At 41.3% G+C, this 19,169-nt stretch overlaps 2 protein-coding genes and 1 non-coding gene across 7 annotated transcripts in view; 1 reads left to right on the forward strand and 2 right to left on the reverse strand.

The window, feature by feature from the left end:
• Positions 1-3,035: 3,035 nt before the first annotated feature.
• Positions 3,036-5,881, reverse strand: LOC149741018 (fibroblast growth factor 13-like). 5 transcript variants are annotated; one of them, XM_089878817.1, is made up of 4 exons: positions 5,497-5,881; positions 3,900-4,114; positions 3,652-3,850; positions 3,036-3,586 (listed from the first exon to the last, which is right to left on the reverse strand). In XM_089878817.1, the coding sequence occupies exons 1-4, from the start codon at positions 5,594-5,596 to the stop codon at positions 3,471-3,473; spliced, it is 630 nt and encodes a 209-aa protein (XP_089734943.1). In that variant the 5' UTR covers positions 5,597-5,881; the 3' UTR covers positions 3,036-3,470. The 5 variants fall into 5 exon arrangements, with proteins under 5 accessions (XP_089734943.1, XP_089734934.1, XP_089734970.1 ...); XM_089878808.1 differs by having other exon boundaries at positions 3,036-3,601; XM_089878844.1 differs by lacking the exon at positions 5,497-5,881 and adding an exon at positions 4,482-4,734.
• A 145-nt stretch (positions 5,882-6,026) lies between these two features.
• The window catches only part of LOC149741019 (26S proteasome non-ATPase regulatory subunit 1-like), a 29,791-nt gene continuing 16,648 nt past the window's right edge, over positions 6,027-19,169 (reverse strand). The window contains exons 15-23 of the mRNA XM_089878442.1: positions 18,761-18,875; positions 18,568-18,684; positions 18,417-18,519; positions 13,881-14,050; positions 13,631-13,822; positions 9,164-9,223; positions 8,684-8,797; positions 8,537-8,612; positions 6,027-6,167 (exon numbers count right to left, since the gene is read on the reverse strand). Of these exons, the coding sequence (XP_089734568.1) occupies positions 6,091-6,167; positions 8,537-8,612; positions 8,684-8,797; positions 9,164-9,223; positions 13,631-13,822; positions 13,881-14,050; positions 18,417-18,519; positions 18,568-18,684; positions 18,761-18,875 (1,024 nt within the window). The 3' untranslated portion in view covers positions 6,027-6,090. The remainder of the gene's footprint in view (positions 6,168-8,536; positions 8,613-8,683; positions 8,798-9,163; positions 9,224-13,630; positions 13,823-13,880; positions 14,051-18,416; positions 18,520-18,567; positions 18,685-18,760; positions 18,876-19,169) is intronic.
• Positions 18,941-19,013, forward strand: Trnar-ccg (transfer RNA arginine (anticodon CCG)). Its single transcript has one exon. It is a non-coding gene; the product is annotated as a tRNA-Arg (tRNA).

The raw sequence follows: 19,169 nt of genomic DNA on the forward strand, positions 1-19,169 counted from the left end.
AGCGCGTATTCCCCATACTTAAGTCAGTTTTTATCTCCTTTGCGCCACCTCTTGTTTAAATGTCATCAATAACTCTATCCGCTTGGTTTGCCAAAGAGTCCATCATGATAGCCAGTACTTTTGGACTTCGCCAAACTATGTCAACTTTGGTGGAAGATTGTTTTCGTTTCGACAGTCGGTAGTGGGCGCAGTATAGTTAATAAATTAAACAATCCAAACACACTCATACAATCTTCCCAACCAATCATTTGGATTCTTAGTTTTATCATGTATATAAAACACACAATATCAGATATTTCAATTATATACAGAACTCGTGCTGTAATACGGATAATGCAGGTAGATTACGCTTAAATAACTTATATATATTCCTAATACTAGCAGACTATGTTGAATACTAACCGATCTTCCCAACCACGTATTTGAGATATCAGCATTGTGTGTAAAGTGCATTTATACCACAAGTGGCAGCATAGAGTTAACAATCGGTTTAGTATTAGGGAGCAAAATAACCAAAACCTTATTTACAACTGAACACCCTCATTTAGTTGTTTAATACCAAATATTGTAAACGGACAATTATGCAAGTAAACAAGTAGATTAAATAACCTACATAATCTTCTCAACCAATCATTTGAAGTCTATGTAATATCGTATATACAATGTACCACACAATATAATTCAGTTATTCCATTTTTAAATACTACAGAAGGCGTGAAAATATTTGCAGCTTTGTTACATAATCTTCGCAACCAATCTTCTTGATTCCCCAGTGCAGAATTATTTCCAGCAAAACTAGCGGATTGTATTTGCTGTAAATACAACTGGAGAGGGCGTGCACAAGCAATTAAACTGGAAAGTTGTTTTCAACTAAATGTTATGTTTAGATCAAACACGCAAGTCTTAATATTTAAACAGGTAATCACACAGAGGGTTAAGTAAGGGTAAGGGCTGCTGCAGGTGGCACTCAACAATTAGGAAGTTAAATATGGAGACTTACATATTTTTCCATCCAATCTTTGAATACTCTACACAAAGCAAGAATTTGTTACTTGCCAAAACAACTGCCGCAGGTGGCAGCATAAATAGCAAAAACACCTTGCAGAAATACTTTTATAATAAATGAAACAAAATTAAAATGTTTTAACCAACTTCAAAGCATACAATACAGAGAAGGTGCTGGGTTCAAGTCCACCCCATGATATGTGTTACACAACTTACATTGTGGCATGGTGCCCATGATATGTGTTACACAACTTACATTGTGGCATGGTGCCCATGATATGTGTTGCACACCATACATTGTGGCATGGTGCCCATGATATGTGTTGCACACCATACATTGTGGCATGGTGCCCATGATATGTGTTGCACACCATACATTGTGGCATGGTGCCCATGATATGTGTTGCACACCTTACATTGTGGCATGGTGCCCATGATATGTGTTGCTTTTGCCTAATATCGAAGTGACATTGAGGAAAACAATACTGAGTTACTATTTTTGGTCCTCTGCTTGAATTAGTAAGCTACCTTTTCTGCGTTACGGGTCTTTATAAAATCGGAAAACGCGAACACCTTATCTGCTAGTACTTAAGCAGTTTGGAGCTGCATGTCCACTCATGTTGGATTATAAATGTAGTAAAGAATGGCTCTGTAGATTCGTAGGTATGATCATATACTATTATGTAAACTAAGCTGATTGCTGCTAGTCTTAATCGCCAACGTAAAGTACCCTGTTAAACCACACTGTACACCGAAAACCAGTCAAAATATTAATTTACTTCACATTAATTCCTAGATTTAATATTATATAACAAGATTTACATTAGAAATTATATTTTAAATGTTAAAACAACCGCTATATGTGTTTTCTAGCTTTGTATTGCTTACAAGAACTAAATGAACACATACCGACCATGCATTTGTATAGGCGATTCACGCTCTGTGGGCTCCGTAATGGCGGACACGAGCGCCGTTTCCTAACTTGGTCTATACTAACTTTGGTTATAGGAGCTTAGTTACTGTTTTATGGTTAGCAGATAACGTAGGGGCGGATTCTTCACTAGCACTAAACTTATTTTAGAACATAGTCAAAGGCTACAAATATAAAACAAACCTTTCTTAAGCATTCAAAACCAACCAACAATTCGTGATTCTTGGCATCGTAACAACTAATCCTGGCAAACACTCGCTATCTTACATACAGCGACTTCTAGAAACTTCGATCTCGGTTTGGCGCGCTTTTCCGCCAATTATTTCACCTTTGACCCTAAGAAGTCGAATCGACTTCTTACGTCATACAAATGTCGAATTCGCCAAAAGTTTTAACTAGCTTTAAACAGAGTCGTATAAACACCGAGTAGTCCAACTGCCGTCTTGTGTGTCCAAAATAGAGCAAAAGTAGTGACTTTGGCAATGGGTTTAAACGAACTTGTTAAGTTTTGTTTGTGTTTTCCTTTTTGTGGGAGGCGTAAAACAGCTTCTATTTACCTTACCAAACATTTTTCGGAAAATATATATGAATTTAGCCGCACCAAATGACTAAAATGTCACAAATCAACCACTTTTAGTTCTATTTTTTGACTTTTTTGGTACAGAAAACAAACAACACATGGTTTGTACATTTTTCAACCTTTAAATTTGTATTTAGGCCCAAGTTTTTTCCGTAAAAACCCGAAAAACAGACATTTTCCTTATACCTTCTGTGTTACTTTGGACCCAAATTGCCGTTTGATTTGTATTTTACGTAACAATGGGTTAGATTACTCGGTATTTCTATGGCTCTGGTTTCAGGTATCGCCAATAATCAAAAACCTTTTTTAACGATACAGTAAACTGAGCTTTTACCTAAACAAACTTGCATTTTTGATGCTGTGGATTACTTTTAAACCAAGCAGGTGGCAGCATCAAGTTTACAATTAGTTCAACATTGGGAAGCACAATCAGATGCGACTCTCATTCAAATGCGTTAAACCAAAGGGTTATTATTAATTCTTTGCAATGTTTACGTCCCAGTTTATCTTTAGCAAAACTAGCGGATTCTCTTTGCTGTATTTGTGTACAAGAGAGGGCGCGCGAAAGCACTTTAAACGGGGAGTTATTTTAATACATTCATATTTTTAATATATTTAAAATATATTTATGAACGACGAGTTGCACATAGATGTTTGTAGTTATAACTACAACTACTTTCAACTACATCTGTAATTACATAAACTCAACAATAACGTCGCAGCCACTATGAAAATCTCGTAACAGCAATACGTTAGTTTTAAACAAACTATTTATAAAGATGGCAGAGCTTTCAACAACGGTTGATATATAGTTTCGCTGAAAGACAGGTAGCAGCACCGAGTTTCGTACCTTTTACCCTCTGGTAACCATTATTTTAACTATTGTACCACGCCGCCTGTTGAAAACATAGGTTACGTATTAGTTGTTGCTAATGCTAAACACTGGATGGTCTCTCAATAATTTATCGCAAACATTTTTATAAATTCTTTCCTCTTCTTATTATCCGATGAAGAAACACTTCTGCTGGGCGCCGCCAACTCGCAGATGCTCGGTTCCTTGAACATTCGCACTGCATATAACATTTCTATAAAGTGTATGCTATTTTTATAAGGTGTATGCTATTTCCATACTAACCTTCTATTGGTCTTGGTATGAAATGTGTGCAAGGTTTATGTTTCTTTGCATGCGACCCTTTAACCGGAATCCCATCCTTAGACATACCAACATTCCATGGACGACCACTTTGTAATTGTTTGTAAATACATGAAGTATAAACCACGTAATAATTATCATGAACGGATTCTTTAAACTTGCATTCCATGGTGTAAACGTCCTGTTGATTGATATATAAGACAAATATAGACATAAGCATGTCGTTTTACCGTTGTATATAACCTTCCCTCGCTGTTCATGGCGATATAAAGCAATGTTTCGCTGTGTTGGATTGAAACGATTCGTAACCCGACAGGTATCAAGTAAAAGATCGTAGACTCCGAGTCGTCATCAACCCCCTTTACACCACCATTCTCACGGTCAATGTCCAAATAGAAACCATGTCTTGAATAAAGTCGTGTCTTCACTCCTTTAAGTTGAGATTCTGAACATAAAACGTCTTATAACTTTCCCTTCTTAGGTGAGATTTTAAAAAATCGATTCAACGAATTAATAATTCATTATAAGACGTCACAATAACCTTTGCAACGTAACAAACAGGAACAATAGCCGCACCTTTATGGCTGCTACCTGCCTCGTCATGTTTTATCAAAAATCCCGTTTCCTCCATGTTTTAAGCTTACTATGCGAGGACTTGAAGCGAATGGAAAATATATCACGAGATAAATTTGCTTGAGGGTTGAGGCAATTGAATAATTCATCGGATCTTGTTGGGCAAACTGCCAAGCCCTAATATTATACTTGCTCGTATATAGCGAAAGGGTGTTGAATAACATTAAATATGCATCTACCTCTTACTCCTTTCAATTGCCCGCCGACTTTTAGTTTATCCATTTCGTTCAATATCGACAAACACTTACAAATATATAATCTTCTTTCTACAGAATACTGCACACTAATAACCTGCCGTGTGCGAAAATCACCAGATATTTATGCCACCCTACCCCATACACTAGGAAGCTACTTCATAAATATTTCACGGAACGAGAAGGCTCACAACGGCTAGCCGATCGAAACCATCAATACATGAACAAAACACACACCGAGTCTTTCTTCTGATTAAATACGATCCCACAAAGCAATAAAACCAACGATCAATAAAAACTTTAAACCAATATTAAGATTTCTATGTTACCAAAAGAGACATAAACTGCTGACGTCATGGATACTGACGTCATACTTTAGATATAAATGATTCAATACGGTATAAATTATGAAAACATTCGTTAAGACGAACTCTATCATATGTCTTGACGACGTTTACCAATATATTCGTGTATTATAAACCATTATAAACATGTGTGTATTATAAACCATTATAAACATGTGTGTATTATAAACCATTATAAACATGTGTGTATTATAAACCATTATAAACATGCGTGTATTATAAACCATTACAAACAACGCCCTTTATGGTCGCAGGACCCCCATGTTTCATGCGGGAATCTGTCCCGCTATATAGCTGATAGTTCAAGTGGTTTAAATCAGGGCTACCCGTGAAGCCTCGATTGTACAACAAATATTCCGGCAAGCACTTTTCAGTGCTAACTATGTTGAGAGTTTGTTTTCTCACTGTTTTTTACTATGACTTATACTGTGCGAGTTATAGTCGTTAGTGGTAATAATAAAAGTTAAAATGATCTAATATCTGCTATCTGATAAAGAAGAGTCTGCTTAGGCGTTCATCCTAAGAGCACGCGACCTCGGAAGTGGATATACAATCTACTAGCAGCAGCAACAGCATCAAAACGATAAGAACGTCATTTCACACACAAATGTACCCCCCTTCCCAGCCACAATTACCTTCATCGGGAGTTCTTAGCTTCAATCCACGCCGACAGCGACAAATAAAAGGCATATGTTGCGGGAAACTTACAAGTAGATGTAATAATAGTTGAGGCATCACCCCTAACAATATTCACTAGACCTGCATGTCTATTCTCATGCGAACCTCACCTGAAACAAAACCTTTGTAACCTTAGAACGTCGGTGATGCTCTATTAAACACGGCGATTATGATGTAACAATCCATAGAACTTTAAGCATTCTTACGTCATAATACGGAACAAAGAGTCTCATTTTAATTTAAGCGTCACCACTTAATATTTTATGAGAAAAGAGCTAGCATCAAAACCGCACACAGAGCTACACGAAGCATCTGTACAATTATCAACAGTGTCGGTACGCATGGCCGACCACAATCAATTATTGGATTTATTTCAAACGTTAAATTCATCGATTTCTTACCAACAGTTCGGTGGTGGCTTCAACTCATGACGTAGTAAACAACCGATTACGTCACAACCTCAACTCGTGACGTAGTAAACAACCGATTACGTCACAACGAATACGAATTTTTATTTTACACAAAACTTTTTTTTAATTTACATTCAATTTCTACTCTGTGAATTCGAATGGTTCGGGAGGAGATGGTTCGTCTTCCTCGTCCGTTTCCTCTTTCTTTGGCCCGCCAGCTGTAAATGTGGATATTATTAGTGTAACTCGACAGTAAGCATGAGGTGTATGAATACATCTTGTGTGTCTGGTGTATAAGAAGACACCCATGTTATAAATCGACGGTAAGCATGAGGTGTATGAATACACCATGTGTGTCTGGTGTATAAGAAGACACCCATGTTGTAACTCGACAGTAAGCATGAGGTGTATGAATACACCATGTGTGTCTGGTGTATAAGAAGACACCCATGTTATAACTTGACAGGGAGCATGAGGTGTATGAATACATCATGTGTGTTTGGTGTATAAGAAGACACCCATGTTATAACTTGACAGGGAGCATGAGGTGTATGAATACATCATGTGTGTTTGGTGTGTAAGAAGACACCCATGTTATAACTCGACAGTGAGCATGAGGTGTATAAATACACCATGTGTGTCTGGTGAATAAGAAGACATCCATGTTATAACTCGACAGTAAGCATGAGGTGTATGAATACACCATGTGTGTCTGGTGTATAAGAAGACACCCATGTTATAACTCGACGGTGAGCATGAGGTGTATGAATACATCATGTGTGTTTGGTGTATAAGAAGACACCCATGTTATAACTTGACAGGGAGCATGAGGTGTATGAATACACCATGTGTGTCTGGTGTATAAGAAGACACCCATGTTATAACTCGACGGTGAGCATGAGGTGTATGAATACATCATGTGTGTTTGGTGTATAAGAAGACACCCATGTTATAACTTGACAGGGAGCATGAGGTGTATGAATACACCATGTGTGTCTGGTGTATAAGAAGACACCCATGTTATAACTCGATAGTGAGCATGAGGTGTATGAATACATCATGTGTGTTTGGTGTGTAAGAAGACACCCATGTTATAACTCGACAGTGAGCATGAGGTGTATGAATACACCATGTGTGTCTGGTGAATAAGAAGACATCCATGTTATAACTCGACAGTAAGCATGAGGTGTATGAATACACCATGTGTCTGGTGTATAAGAAGACACCCATGTTATAACTTGACAGGGAGCATGAGGTGTATGAATACATCATGTGTGTTTGGTGTATAAGAAGACACCCATGTTATAACTCGACAGTGAGCATGAGTTGTATGAATACACCATGTGTGTCTGGTGAATAAGAAGACACCCATGTTATAACTCGACAGTGAGCATGAGGTGTATGAATACATCATGTGTGTCTGGTGTATAAGAAGACACCCATGTTATAACTCGGCAGTGAGCATGAGGTGTATGAATACATCATGTGTGTCTGGTGTATAAGAAGACACCCATGTTATAACTTGACAGGGAGCATGAGGTGTATGAATACATCATGTGTGTTTGGTGTATAAGAAGACATCCATGTTATAACTCGACAGTGAGCATGAGGTGTATGAATACACCATGTGTGTCTGGTGAATAAGAAGACATCCATGCTATAACTCGACGGTGAGCATGAGGTGTATGAATACATCATGTGTGTTTGGTGTATAAGAAGACACCCATGTTATAACTTGACAGGGAGCATGAGGTGTATGAATACATCATGTGTGTTTGGTGTATAAGAAGACACCCATGTTATAACTTGACAGGGAGCATGAGGTGTATGAATACACCATGTGTGTCTGGTGTATAAGAAGACACCCATGTTATAACTCGACAGTGAGCATGAGGTGTATGAATACATCATGTGTGTCTGGTGTATAAGAAGACACCCATGTTGTAACTCGACAGTGAGCATAATGTGTATGAATACACCATGTGTGTCTGGTGTATAAGAAGACACCCATGTTATAACTTGACAGTGAGCATGAGGTGTATGAATACACCATGTGTGTCTGGTGTATAAGAAGACACCCATGTTATAACTCGACAGTGAGCATGAGGTGTATGAATACATCATGTGTGTCTGGTGTATAAGAAGACACCCATGTTGTAACTCGACAGTGAGCATAATGTGTATGAATACACCATGTGTGTCTGGTGTATAAGAAGACACCCATGTTATAACTTGACAGTGAGCATGAGGTGTATGAATACACCATGTGTGTCTGGTGTATAAGAAGACACCCATGTTATAACTCGACAGTGAGCATGGGGTGTATGAATACACCATGTGTGTCTGGTGTATAAGAAGACATCCATGTTATAACTCGACAGCGAGTATGAGGTGTATGGGCGTAACTCGACAGCGAGCATGAGGTGTATGGGCGTAACTCGACAGCGAGCATGAGGTGTATGGGCGTAACTTGACAGCGAGTATGAGGTGTATGGATGTAACTCGACAGCGAGCATGTGGTGTATGGGCGTAACTCGACAGCGAGCATGAGGTGTATGGATGTAACTCGACAGCGAGCATGAGGTACCTGCAACTGGTTCAAGCAATTGTTCAGGCTCGCCAGGTTTTTTATCTTTGAGCAAAATGATCCCTCCGCTGGCAATCTGGAAGTTAAATAGAACATAGAAATGTTAAATATAACAGAGAAATGTTAGACATAGAAACATTATATCACCGATTTAAGTGGGGAATATCTGTTCTCGTCGTTCAAAGTGATAAGTTTAAGTTGCGGTAGAATAACTCTGCATGGATTTTCCAACATCTCAAATGAAGATTCTTCTTTTGGTTTCTACAAATATTTTAATTCATTCGCAAATATCATGACCTTGCATTGTATCTAAGGCTCAATGCTACCATTGTGGGCGTAAGTGTCCTTGGGCAAGACACCTAACGGCATTCGTTCCAACCCAGTAGTCACTAATGTGTTGTCCAAATTGTCAGCCATAAATATAACAATCACTCACTAAGTTACATGCGTGGTAACTTGCTGCCCAATCAAATATAAACCTAATAATGCTGGTGCGTCTGATTATGATGCTGTAGACATGTCACAAAGGTAATAAAAAGCAGGCTTGGTGTTGGGGTAATGAGCCAACTCTGGTCCCGGGACTTTCCCTATATACATCAGAATAAAGTGAATCAATTCCCCACAAACCTCAGTTTCCATATTCTCAATCTCTTCTTCTTTCTTGTCAACTTTCTTTGCCGTGTTTTCCTACATATTTAATAATGTTATACCGCAACGTTACCCCACAACGTTACCCCACAACGTTACCCCACAACGTTACCCCACAATGTTACCCCACAACATTACCCCGCAACGTTACCCCACAACGTTACCCCACAACGTTACCCCGCAACGTTACCCCGCAACATTACCCCACAACGTTACCCCGCAACGTTACCCCACAACATTATTACATTACCCCACAACGTTACCCCACAACGTTACCCCACAACGTTACCCCACAACGTTACCCCGCAACGTTACCCCACAACATTATTACATTACCCCACAACGTTACCCCACAACGTTACCCCGCAACGTTACCCCACAACGTTACCCCACAACGTTACCCCACAACGTTACCCCACAATGTTACCCCGCAACATTACCCCGCAACATTATTACATTACCCCACAACGTTACACCACAACGTTACCCCGCAACGTTACCCCACAACATTACCCCAACATTACCCCACAACGTTACCCCACAACGTTACCCCACAACGTTACCCCACAACGTTACCCCACAACATTACCCCACAACGTTACCCCACAACGTTACCCCACAACGTTACCCCACAACGTTACCCCACAACGTTACCCCACAACGTTACCCCACAACGTTACCCCACAACGTTACCCCACAACGTTACCCCGCAACGTTACCCCACAACATTATTACATTACCCCACAACGTTACCCCACAACGTTACCCCGCAACGTTACCCCACAACGTTACCCCACAACGTTACCCCACAACGTTACCCCACAATGTTACCCCGCAACATTATTACATTACCCCACAACGTTACCCCACAACGTTACCCCGCAACGTTACCCCACAACATTACCCCACAACGTTACCCCGCAACGTTACCCCACAACGTTACCCCGCAACATTACCCCGCAACATTACCCCGCAACGTTACCCCGCAACATTACCCCACAACATTACCCCACAACGTTACCCCGCAACGTTACCCCACAACGTTACCCCACAACGTTACCCCACAACGTTACCCCGCAACGTTACCTCGCAACGTTACCCCGCAACGTTACCCCGCAACATTACCCCACAACATTACCCCACAACGTTACCCCGCAACGTTACCCACAACGTTACCCCACAACGTTACCCACAACGTTACCCGCAACGTTACCCCGCAACGTTACCCCACAACGTTACCCCACAACGTTACCCCACAACGTTACCCCGCAACATTACCCACAACATTACCCCACAACGTTACCCCACAACGTTACCCCACAACATTACCCCACAACGTTACCCCGCAACGTTACCCCGCAACGTTACCCCACAACGTTACCCCGCAACGTTACCCCGCAACGTTACCCCACAACGTTACCCCACAACGTTACCCCACAACGTTACCCCACAACGTTACCCCGCAACATTACCCCACAACATTACCCCACAACGTTACCCCACAACGTTACCCCACAACGTTACCCCACAACGTTACCCCGCAACGTTACCCCGCAACATTACCCCGCAAGTTACCCCACAACGTTACCCCACAACATTACCCCACAACGTTACCCGCAACGTTACCCCACAACGTTACCCCACAACGTTACCTTGCAACGTTACCCCGCAACGTTACCCCACAACGTTACCCCACAACAATACCTCACAACGTTACCCCACAACATTACCCCACAACGTTACCCCACAACGTTACCCCGCAACGTTACCCCGCAACGTTACCCCACAACGTTACCCCACAACGTTACCCCACAACATTACCCCACAACGTTACCCCGCAACGTTACCCCACAACGTTACCCCACAACGTTACCCCACAACGTTACCTTGCAACGTTACCCCGCAACGTTACCCCGCAACGTTACCCCGCAACGTTACCCACAACGTTACCCCACAACGTTACCCCACAACATTACCCCACAACGTTACCCCGCAACGTTACCCCGCAACGTTACCCCGCAACGTTACCCCACAACGTTACCTTGCAACGTTACCCCGCAACATTACCCCACAACGTTACCCCGCAACGTTACCCCACAACGTTACCCCACAACGTTACCCCACAACATTACCCCGCAACGTTACCCCGCAACGTTACCCCGCAACGTTACCCCGCAACGTTACCTTGCAACGTTACCCCGCAACGTTACCCCACAACGTTACCCCACAACGTTACCCCACAACGTTACCCCACAACATTACCCCACAACGTTACCCCGCAACGTTACCTCACAACGTTACCTCACAACGTTACCCCACAACGTTACCCCACAACGTTACCCCACAACGTTACCCCGCAACATTACCCCGCAACAATACCCCGCAACATTACCCCGCAACATTACCCCACAACGTTACCCCACAACGTTACCCCGCAACGTTACCCCACAACGTTACCCCACAACGTTACCCCACAACGTTACCCCGCAACGTTACCCCGCAACGTTACCCCACAACGTTACCCCGCAACGTTACCCCACAACGTTACCCCACAACGTTACCCCGCAACGTTACCCCGCAACGTTACCCCACAACGTTACCCCGCAACGTTACCCCGCAACGTTACCCCGCAACATTACCCCGCAACATTACCCCACAACGTTACCCCGCAACATTACCCCGCAACATTACCCCACAACGTTACCCCACAACATTACCCCACAACGTTACCCCACAACGTTACCCCACAACGTTACCTCGCAACGTTACCTCGCAACGTTACCCCGCAACGTTACCCCACAACGTTACCCGCAACGTTACCCCACAACGTTACCCCACAACGTTACTTCACAACGTTACCCCACAACGTTACCCCACAACGTTACCCCACAACGTTACCCCGCAACGTTACCCCGCAACGTTACCCCACAACATTACCTCACAACGTTACCCCACAACGTTACTTCACAACGTTACCTTGCAACGTTACCCCGCAACGTTACCCCACAACGTTACCCCGCAACGTTACCCCACAACGTTACCCCACAACGTTACTTCACAACGTTACCCCACAACGTTACCCCACAACGTTACCCCACAACATTACCCCACAACGTTACCCCGCAACATTACCCCGCAACATTACCCCACAACGTTACCCCACAACGTTACCTCACAACGTTACCCCACAACGTTACCCCACAACGTTACCCCACAACATTACCCCGCAACATTACCCCGCAACGTTACCCCGCAACGTTACCTCACAACGTTACCCCACAACATTACCCCGCAACGTTACCCCGCAACGTTACCCCGCAACGTTACCCCACAACGTTACCCCACAACATTACCCCGCAACATTACCCCGCAACGTTACCCCGCAACATTACCCCACAACGTTACCCCACAACATTACCCCACAACGTTACCCCACAACGTTACCCCACAACGTTACCTCGCAACGTTACCTCGCAACGTTACCCCGCAACGTTACCCCACAACGTTACCCCGCAACGTTACCCCGCAACATTACCCCACAACGTTACCCCGCAACATTACCCCACAACGTTACCCCACAACATTACCCCACAACGTTACCCCACAACGTTACCCCACAACGTTACCCCGCAACGTTACCCCACAACGTTACCCCACAACGTTACCTCGCAACGTTACCTCGCAACGTTACCCCGCAACGTTACCCCACAACGTTACCCCAACGTTACCCCACAACGTTACCCCACAACGTTACCCCACAACGTTACCCCACAACATTACCCCGCAACGTTACCCCGCAACGTTACCCCGCAACGTTACCCCACAACGTTACCCCACAACATTACCCCGCAACGTTACCCCACAACGTTACCCCACAACGTTACCCCACAACGTTACCCCAAACATTACCCCGCAACATTACCCCGCAACATTACCCCGCAACGTTACCTCACAACGTTACCCCACAACGTTACCCCGCAACGTTACCCCACAACGTTACCCCACAATGTTACCCCACAACGTTACCCCACAACATTACCCCGCAACATTACCCCGCAAGTTACCCCGCAACGTTACCCCACAACGTTACCCCACAACGTTACCCCACATTACCCCGTTACCCCAACATTACCCCACAACGTTACCCCACAACGTTACCCACAACGTTACCCCACAACGTTACCCCACAACGTTACCCCACAACGTTACCCCACAACGTTACCCCACAACGTTACCCCACAACATTACCCCACAAGTTACCCCGCAACGTTACCCCACAACGTTACCCCACAACATTACCCCAACATTACCCCGTTACCCCACAACGTTACCCCACAACATTATCTCACAACGTTACCCCGCAACATTACCCCGCAACGTTACCCCACAATGTTACCCCACAACAATACCCCGCAACGTTACTCCCCTCCAAACCCCACAACCCACCACTTCCATCTTTTCCCCCTCGTTGCCCGCCGCTCGCTTCTTTTCTTTCTTCTCCTTTGCTTTCTGCTTGGCTGTGGTAGATAGGACAGCCGTCTCAACTTTCTCGGCTTCACGCCCTCGTTTTTCCTCAAGTGGGGCGGGGTAAGCGAAACTGCTCGGCTTTGCGTTCGAACGAACTGACATCTTCGGCATCTGGGTACATAGAAAACATTTTTAATCAAACATAGAAAACAGATATATTAAAACTAACCTTAAGATCCGAGTTGAGACCAATAATGGCAGACGGTGTAAAAGCAAGAGACAAGAAATGGGCGTGAGGAAACCAATACCAATACTGACAGAACACCAACATACCCACAACAGACGCCATGTTGACGTGTCCTGTGCGTGACTGCAGCGATAATGTGACGTTTCTACCCCCTGTTGGTATATATGGTTAAGCATTGAAGGGGTTGGTTTATATGGTTAAGCATTGAAGGGGTTGGTTTATATATGGTTAAGCATTGAAGGGGTTGGTTTATACGGTTAAGCATTGAAGGGGTTGGTTTATATGGTTAAGCATTGAAGGGGTTGGTTTATATGGTTAAGCATTGAGGGGGTTGGTTTATATGGTTAAGCATTGAAGGGGTTGGTTTATATGGTTAAGCATTGAAGGGGTTGGTTTATATGGTTAAGCATTGAAGGGGTTGGTTTATATGGTTAAGCATTGAAGGGGTTGGTTTATATATGGTTAAGTATTGAAGGGGTTGGTTTATATGGTTAAGTATTGAAGGGGTTGGTTTATATATGGTTAAGCATTGAAGGGGTTGGTTTATATATGGTTAAGTATTGAAGGGGTTGGTTTATATATGGTTAAGCATTGAAGGGGTTGGTTTATATGGTTAAGCATTGAAGGGGTTGGTTTATATATGGTTAAGCATTGAAGGGGTTGGTTTATATGGTTAAGCATTGAAGGGGTTGGTTTATATGGTTAAGCATTGAAGGGGTTGGTTTATATATGGTTAAGCATTGAAGGGGTTGGTTTATATGGTTAAGTATTGAAGGGGTTGGTTTATATATGGTTAAGTATTGAAGGGGTTGGTTTATATGGTTAAGTATTGAAGGGGTTGGTTTATATATGGTTAAGCATTGAAGGGGTTGGTTTATATATGGTTAAGTATTGAAGGGGTTGGTTTATATATGGTTAAGTATTGAAGGGGTTGGTTTATATGGTTAAGCATTGAAGGGGTTGGTTTATATATGGTTAAGTATTGAAGGGGTTGGTTTATATATGGTTAAGTATTGAAGGGGTTGGTTTATATATGGTTAAGTTGAAGGGGTTGGTTTATATATGGTTAAGTATTGAAGGGGTTGGTTTATATATGGTTAAGCATTGAAGGGGTTGGTTTATATGGTTAAGTATTGAAGGGGTTGGTTTATATATGGTTAAGCATTGAAGGGGTTGGTTTATATGGTTAAGCATTGAAGGGGTTGGTTTATATATGGTTAAGTATTGAAGGGGTTGGTTTATATGGTTAAGCATTGAAGGGGTTGGTTTATATGGTTAAGCATTGAAGGGATTGGTTTATATGGTTAAGCATTGAAGGGGTTGGTTTATATGGTTAAGCATTGAAGGGGTTGGTTTATATGGTTAAGCATTGAAGGGGTTGGTTTATATATGGTTAAGTATTGAAGGGGTTGGTTTATATATGGTTAAGTATTGAAGGGGTTGGTTTATATGGTTAAGCATTGAAGGGGTTGGTTTATATGGTTAAGCATTGAAGGGGTTGGTTTATATGGTTAAGTATTGAAGGGGTTGGTTTATATGGTTAAGTATTGAAGGGGTTGGTTTATATGGTTAAGTATTGAAGGGGTTGGTTTATATATGGTTAAGTATTGAAGGGGTTGGTTTATATATGGTTAAGTATTGAAGGGGTTGGTTTATATATGGTTAAGTATTGAAGGGGTTGGTTTATATATGGTTAAGTATTGAAGGGGTTGGTTTATATGGTTAAGCATTGAAGGGGTTGGTTTATATGGTTAAGCATTGAAGGGGTTGGTTTATATGGTTAAGTATTGAAGGGGTTGGTTTATATGGTTAAGTATTGAAGGGGTTGGTTTATATGGTTAAGTATTGAAGGGGTTGGTTTATATATGGTTAAGTATTGAAGGGGTTGGTTTATATATGGTTAAGTATTGAAGGGGTTGGTTTATATATGGTTAAGTATTGAAGGGGTTGGTTTATATATGGTTAAGTATTGAAGGGGTTGGTTTATATATGGTTAAGTATTGAAGGGGTTGGTTTATATATGGTTAAGTATTGAAGGGGTTGGTTTATATGGTTAAGCATTGAAGGGGTTGGTTTATATATGGTTAAGTATTGAAGGGGTTGGTTTATATACGGTTAAGCATTGAAGGGGTTGGTTTATATATGGTTAAGCATTGAAGGGGTTGGTTTATATATGGTTAAGTATTGAAGGGGTTGGTTTATATATGGTTAAGTATTGAAGGGGTTGGTTTATATATGGTTAAGTATTGAAGGGGTTGGTTTATATGGTTAAGCATTGATTGAAGGGGTTGGTTTATATGGTTAAGTATTGAAGGGGTTGGTTTATATATGGTTAAGCATTGAAGGGGTTGGTTTATATATGGTTAAGTATTGAAGGGGTTGGTTTATATATGGTTAAGTATTGAAGGGGTTGGTTTATATATGGTTAAGTATTGAAGGGGTTGGTTTATATATGGTTAAGTATTGAAGGGGTTGGTTTATATATGGTTAAGTATTGAAGGGGTTGGTTTATATGGTTAAGCATTGATTGAAGGGGTTGGTTTATATATGGTTAAGTATTGAAGGGGTTGGTTTATATATGGTTAAGTATTGAAGGGGTTGGTTTATATGGTTAAGCATTGATTGAAGGGGTTGGTTTATATGGTTAAGTATTGAAGGGGTTGGTTTATATATGGTTAAGCATTGAAGGGGTTGGTTTATATATGGTTAAGTATTGAAGGGGTTGGTTTATATATGGTTAAGTATTGAAGGGGTTGGTTTATATATGGTTAAGTATTGAAGGGGTTGGTTTATATATGGTTAAGTATTGAAGGGGTTGGTTTATATATGGTTAAGTATTGAAGGGGTTGGTTTATATGGTTAAGCATTGATTGAAGGGGTTGGTTTATATATGGTTAAGTATTGAAGGGGTTGGTTTATATATGGTTAAGCATTGAAGGGGTTGGTTTATATATGGTTAAGTATTGAAGGGGTTGGTTTATATATGGTTAAGTATTGAAGGGGTTGGTTTATATGGTTAAGTATTGAAGGGGTTGGTTTATATATGGTTAAGTATTGAAGGGGTTGGTTTATATGGTTAAGCATTGATTGAAGGGGTTGGTTTATATGGTTAGGCATTGAAGGGGTTGGTTTATATGGTTAAGTATTGAAGGGGTTGGTTTATATATGGTTAAGTATTGAAGGGGTTGGTTTATATGGTTAAGTATTGATTGAAGGGGTTGGTTTATATGGTTAGGCATTGAAGGGGTTGGTTTATATGGTTAAGCATTGAAGGGGTTGGTTTATATATGGTTAAGCATTGAAGGGGTTGGTATATATGGTTAAGCATTGAAAGGGTTGGTTTATATGGTTAAGCATTGAAGGGGTTGGTTTATATGGTTAAGCATTGAAGGGGTTGGTTTATATGGTTAAGTATTGAAGGGGTTGGTTTATATATGGTTAAGCATTGAAGGGGTTGGTTTATATGGTTAAGTATTGAAGGGGTTGGTTTATATGGTTAAGCATTGAAGGGGTTGGTTTATATATGGTTAAGCATTGAAGGGGTTGGTTTATATGGTTAAGCATTGAAGGGGTTGGTTTATATATGGTTAAGTATTGAAGGGGTTGGTTTATATGGTTAAGCATTGAAGGGGTTGGTTTATATGGTTAAGTATTGAAGGGGTTGGTTTATATATGGTTAAGTATTGAAGGGGTTGGTTTATATGGTTAAGTATTGAAGGGGTTGGTTTATATATGGTTAAGCATTGAAGGGGTTGGTTTATATGGTTAAGTATTGAAGGGGTTGGTTTATATGGTTAAGCATTGAAGGGGTTGGTTTATATATGGTTAAGCATTGAAGGGGTTGGTTTATATGGTTAAGCATTGAAGGGGTTGGTTTATATATGGTTAAGTATTGAAGGGGTTGGTTTATATGGTTAAGTATTGAAGGGGTTGGTTTATATATGGTTAAGTATTGAAGGGGTTGGTTTATATATGGTTAAGTATTGAAGGGGTTGGTTTATATGGTTAAGCATTGAAGGGGTTGGTTTATATGGTTAAGTATTGAAGGGGTTGGTTTATATATGGTTAAGCATTGAAGGGGTTGGTTTATATGGTTAAGTATTGAAGGGGTTGGTTTATATGGTTAAGTATTGAAGGGGTTGGTTTATATACGGTTAAGTATTGAAGGGGTTGGTTTATATATGGTTAAGTATTGAAGGGGTTGGTTTATATATGGTTAAGCATTGAAGGGGTTGGTTTATATGGTTAAGCATTGAAGGGGTTGGTTTATATGGTTAAGCATTGAAGGGGTTGGTTTATATATGGTTAAGTATTGAAGGGGTTGGTTTATATATGGTTAAGCATTGAAGGGGTTGGTTTATATGGTTAAGCATTGAAGGGGTTGGTTTATATGGTTAAGTATTGAAGGGGTTGGTTTATATGGTTAAGCATTGAAGGGGTTGGTTTATATATGGTTAAGTATTGAAGGGGTTGGTTTATATGGTTAAGCATTGAAGGGGTTGGTTTATATATAGCCACCTGCATCGATAATTCCCTGCGATAAAATAGCTCCAAACTTTGACATGACGTCCTCGTGTTTGTCGTTTATCACTTTCTTGTACAATTCCTTGTATTGTTTAACCTGTGTTAAAATATGTTAGAAACTAACCGGGCAACTTAAACAAGTTACCTTGGGACAAGTAGTATCAGTATGTTGGATTAATATCATGGACGAAGAAATGAGCGCTCCTTGTCGGACGTAGTTGATTGAATCACTTGTGAGAGGTTCCAATAAATTTAAGGCGTCCTAGGGTTTAATATGATGTGACACAACACAATACACGGTAGCAAAACATATACAGACTAACAAAACAACCACTAACCTTATTTCCGCTACCAGCGCAAGCAATACCCAAAGCAACCGCCGCTCCATACCGAACATGAGGGTTGTAACTCTCCGATAGAAGCGAAACAACGCTCGGGCAATGGGCGGGCGTTCTAAACACAATGAATGTTAAACGCGCGTTGTATATAAGCGATCGTTCGCCCGCCACACAACGACTGACCCTGTGGCCTAATGGATAAGGCGTCAGCCTCCGGAGCTGAAGATTGTGGGTTCGAGTCCCATCAGGGTCGAAACTTGGGCGTCATTTTACAAATAGGTAATTTATTTTTCTATTTTACACGATTGTTGCATCAACTTGCGTGTTAAGACCAATGATTTAAATCCCAGCGAAGAATTCGACGTTTTATGACGTAACACTATGTTTTATTAAAACATAAAACACTACG

The sequence above is a fragment of the Ciona robusta genome, chromosome 1 (genome assembly GCF_009617815.1).
Source record: "Ciona robusta chromosome 1, ASM961781v2".
Classification (NCBI taxonomy): Eukaryota; Metazoa; Chordata; class Ascidiacea; order Phlebobranchia; family Cionidae; genus Ciona; species Ciona robusta.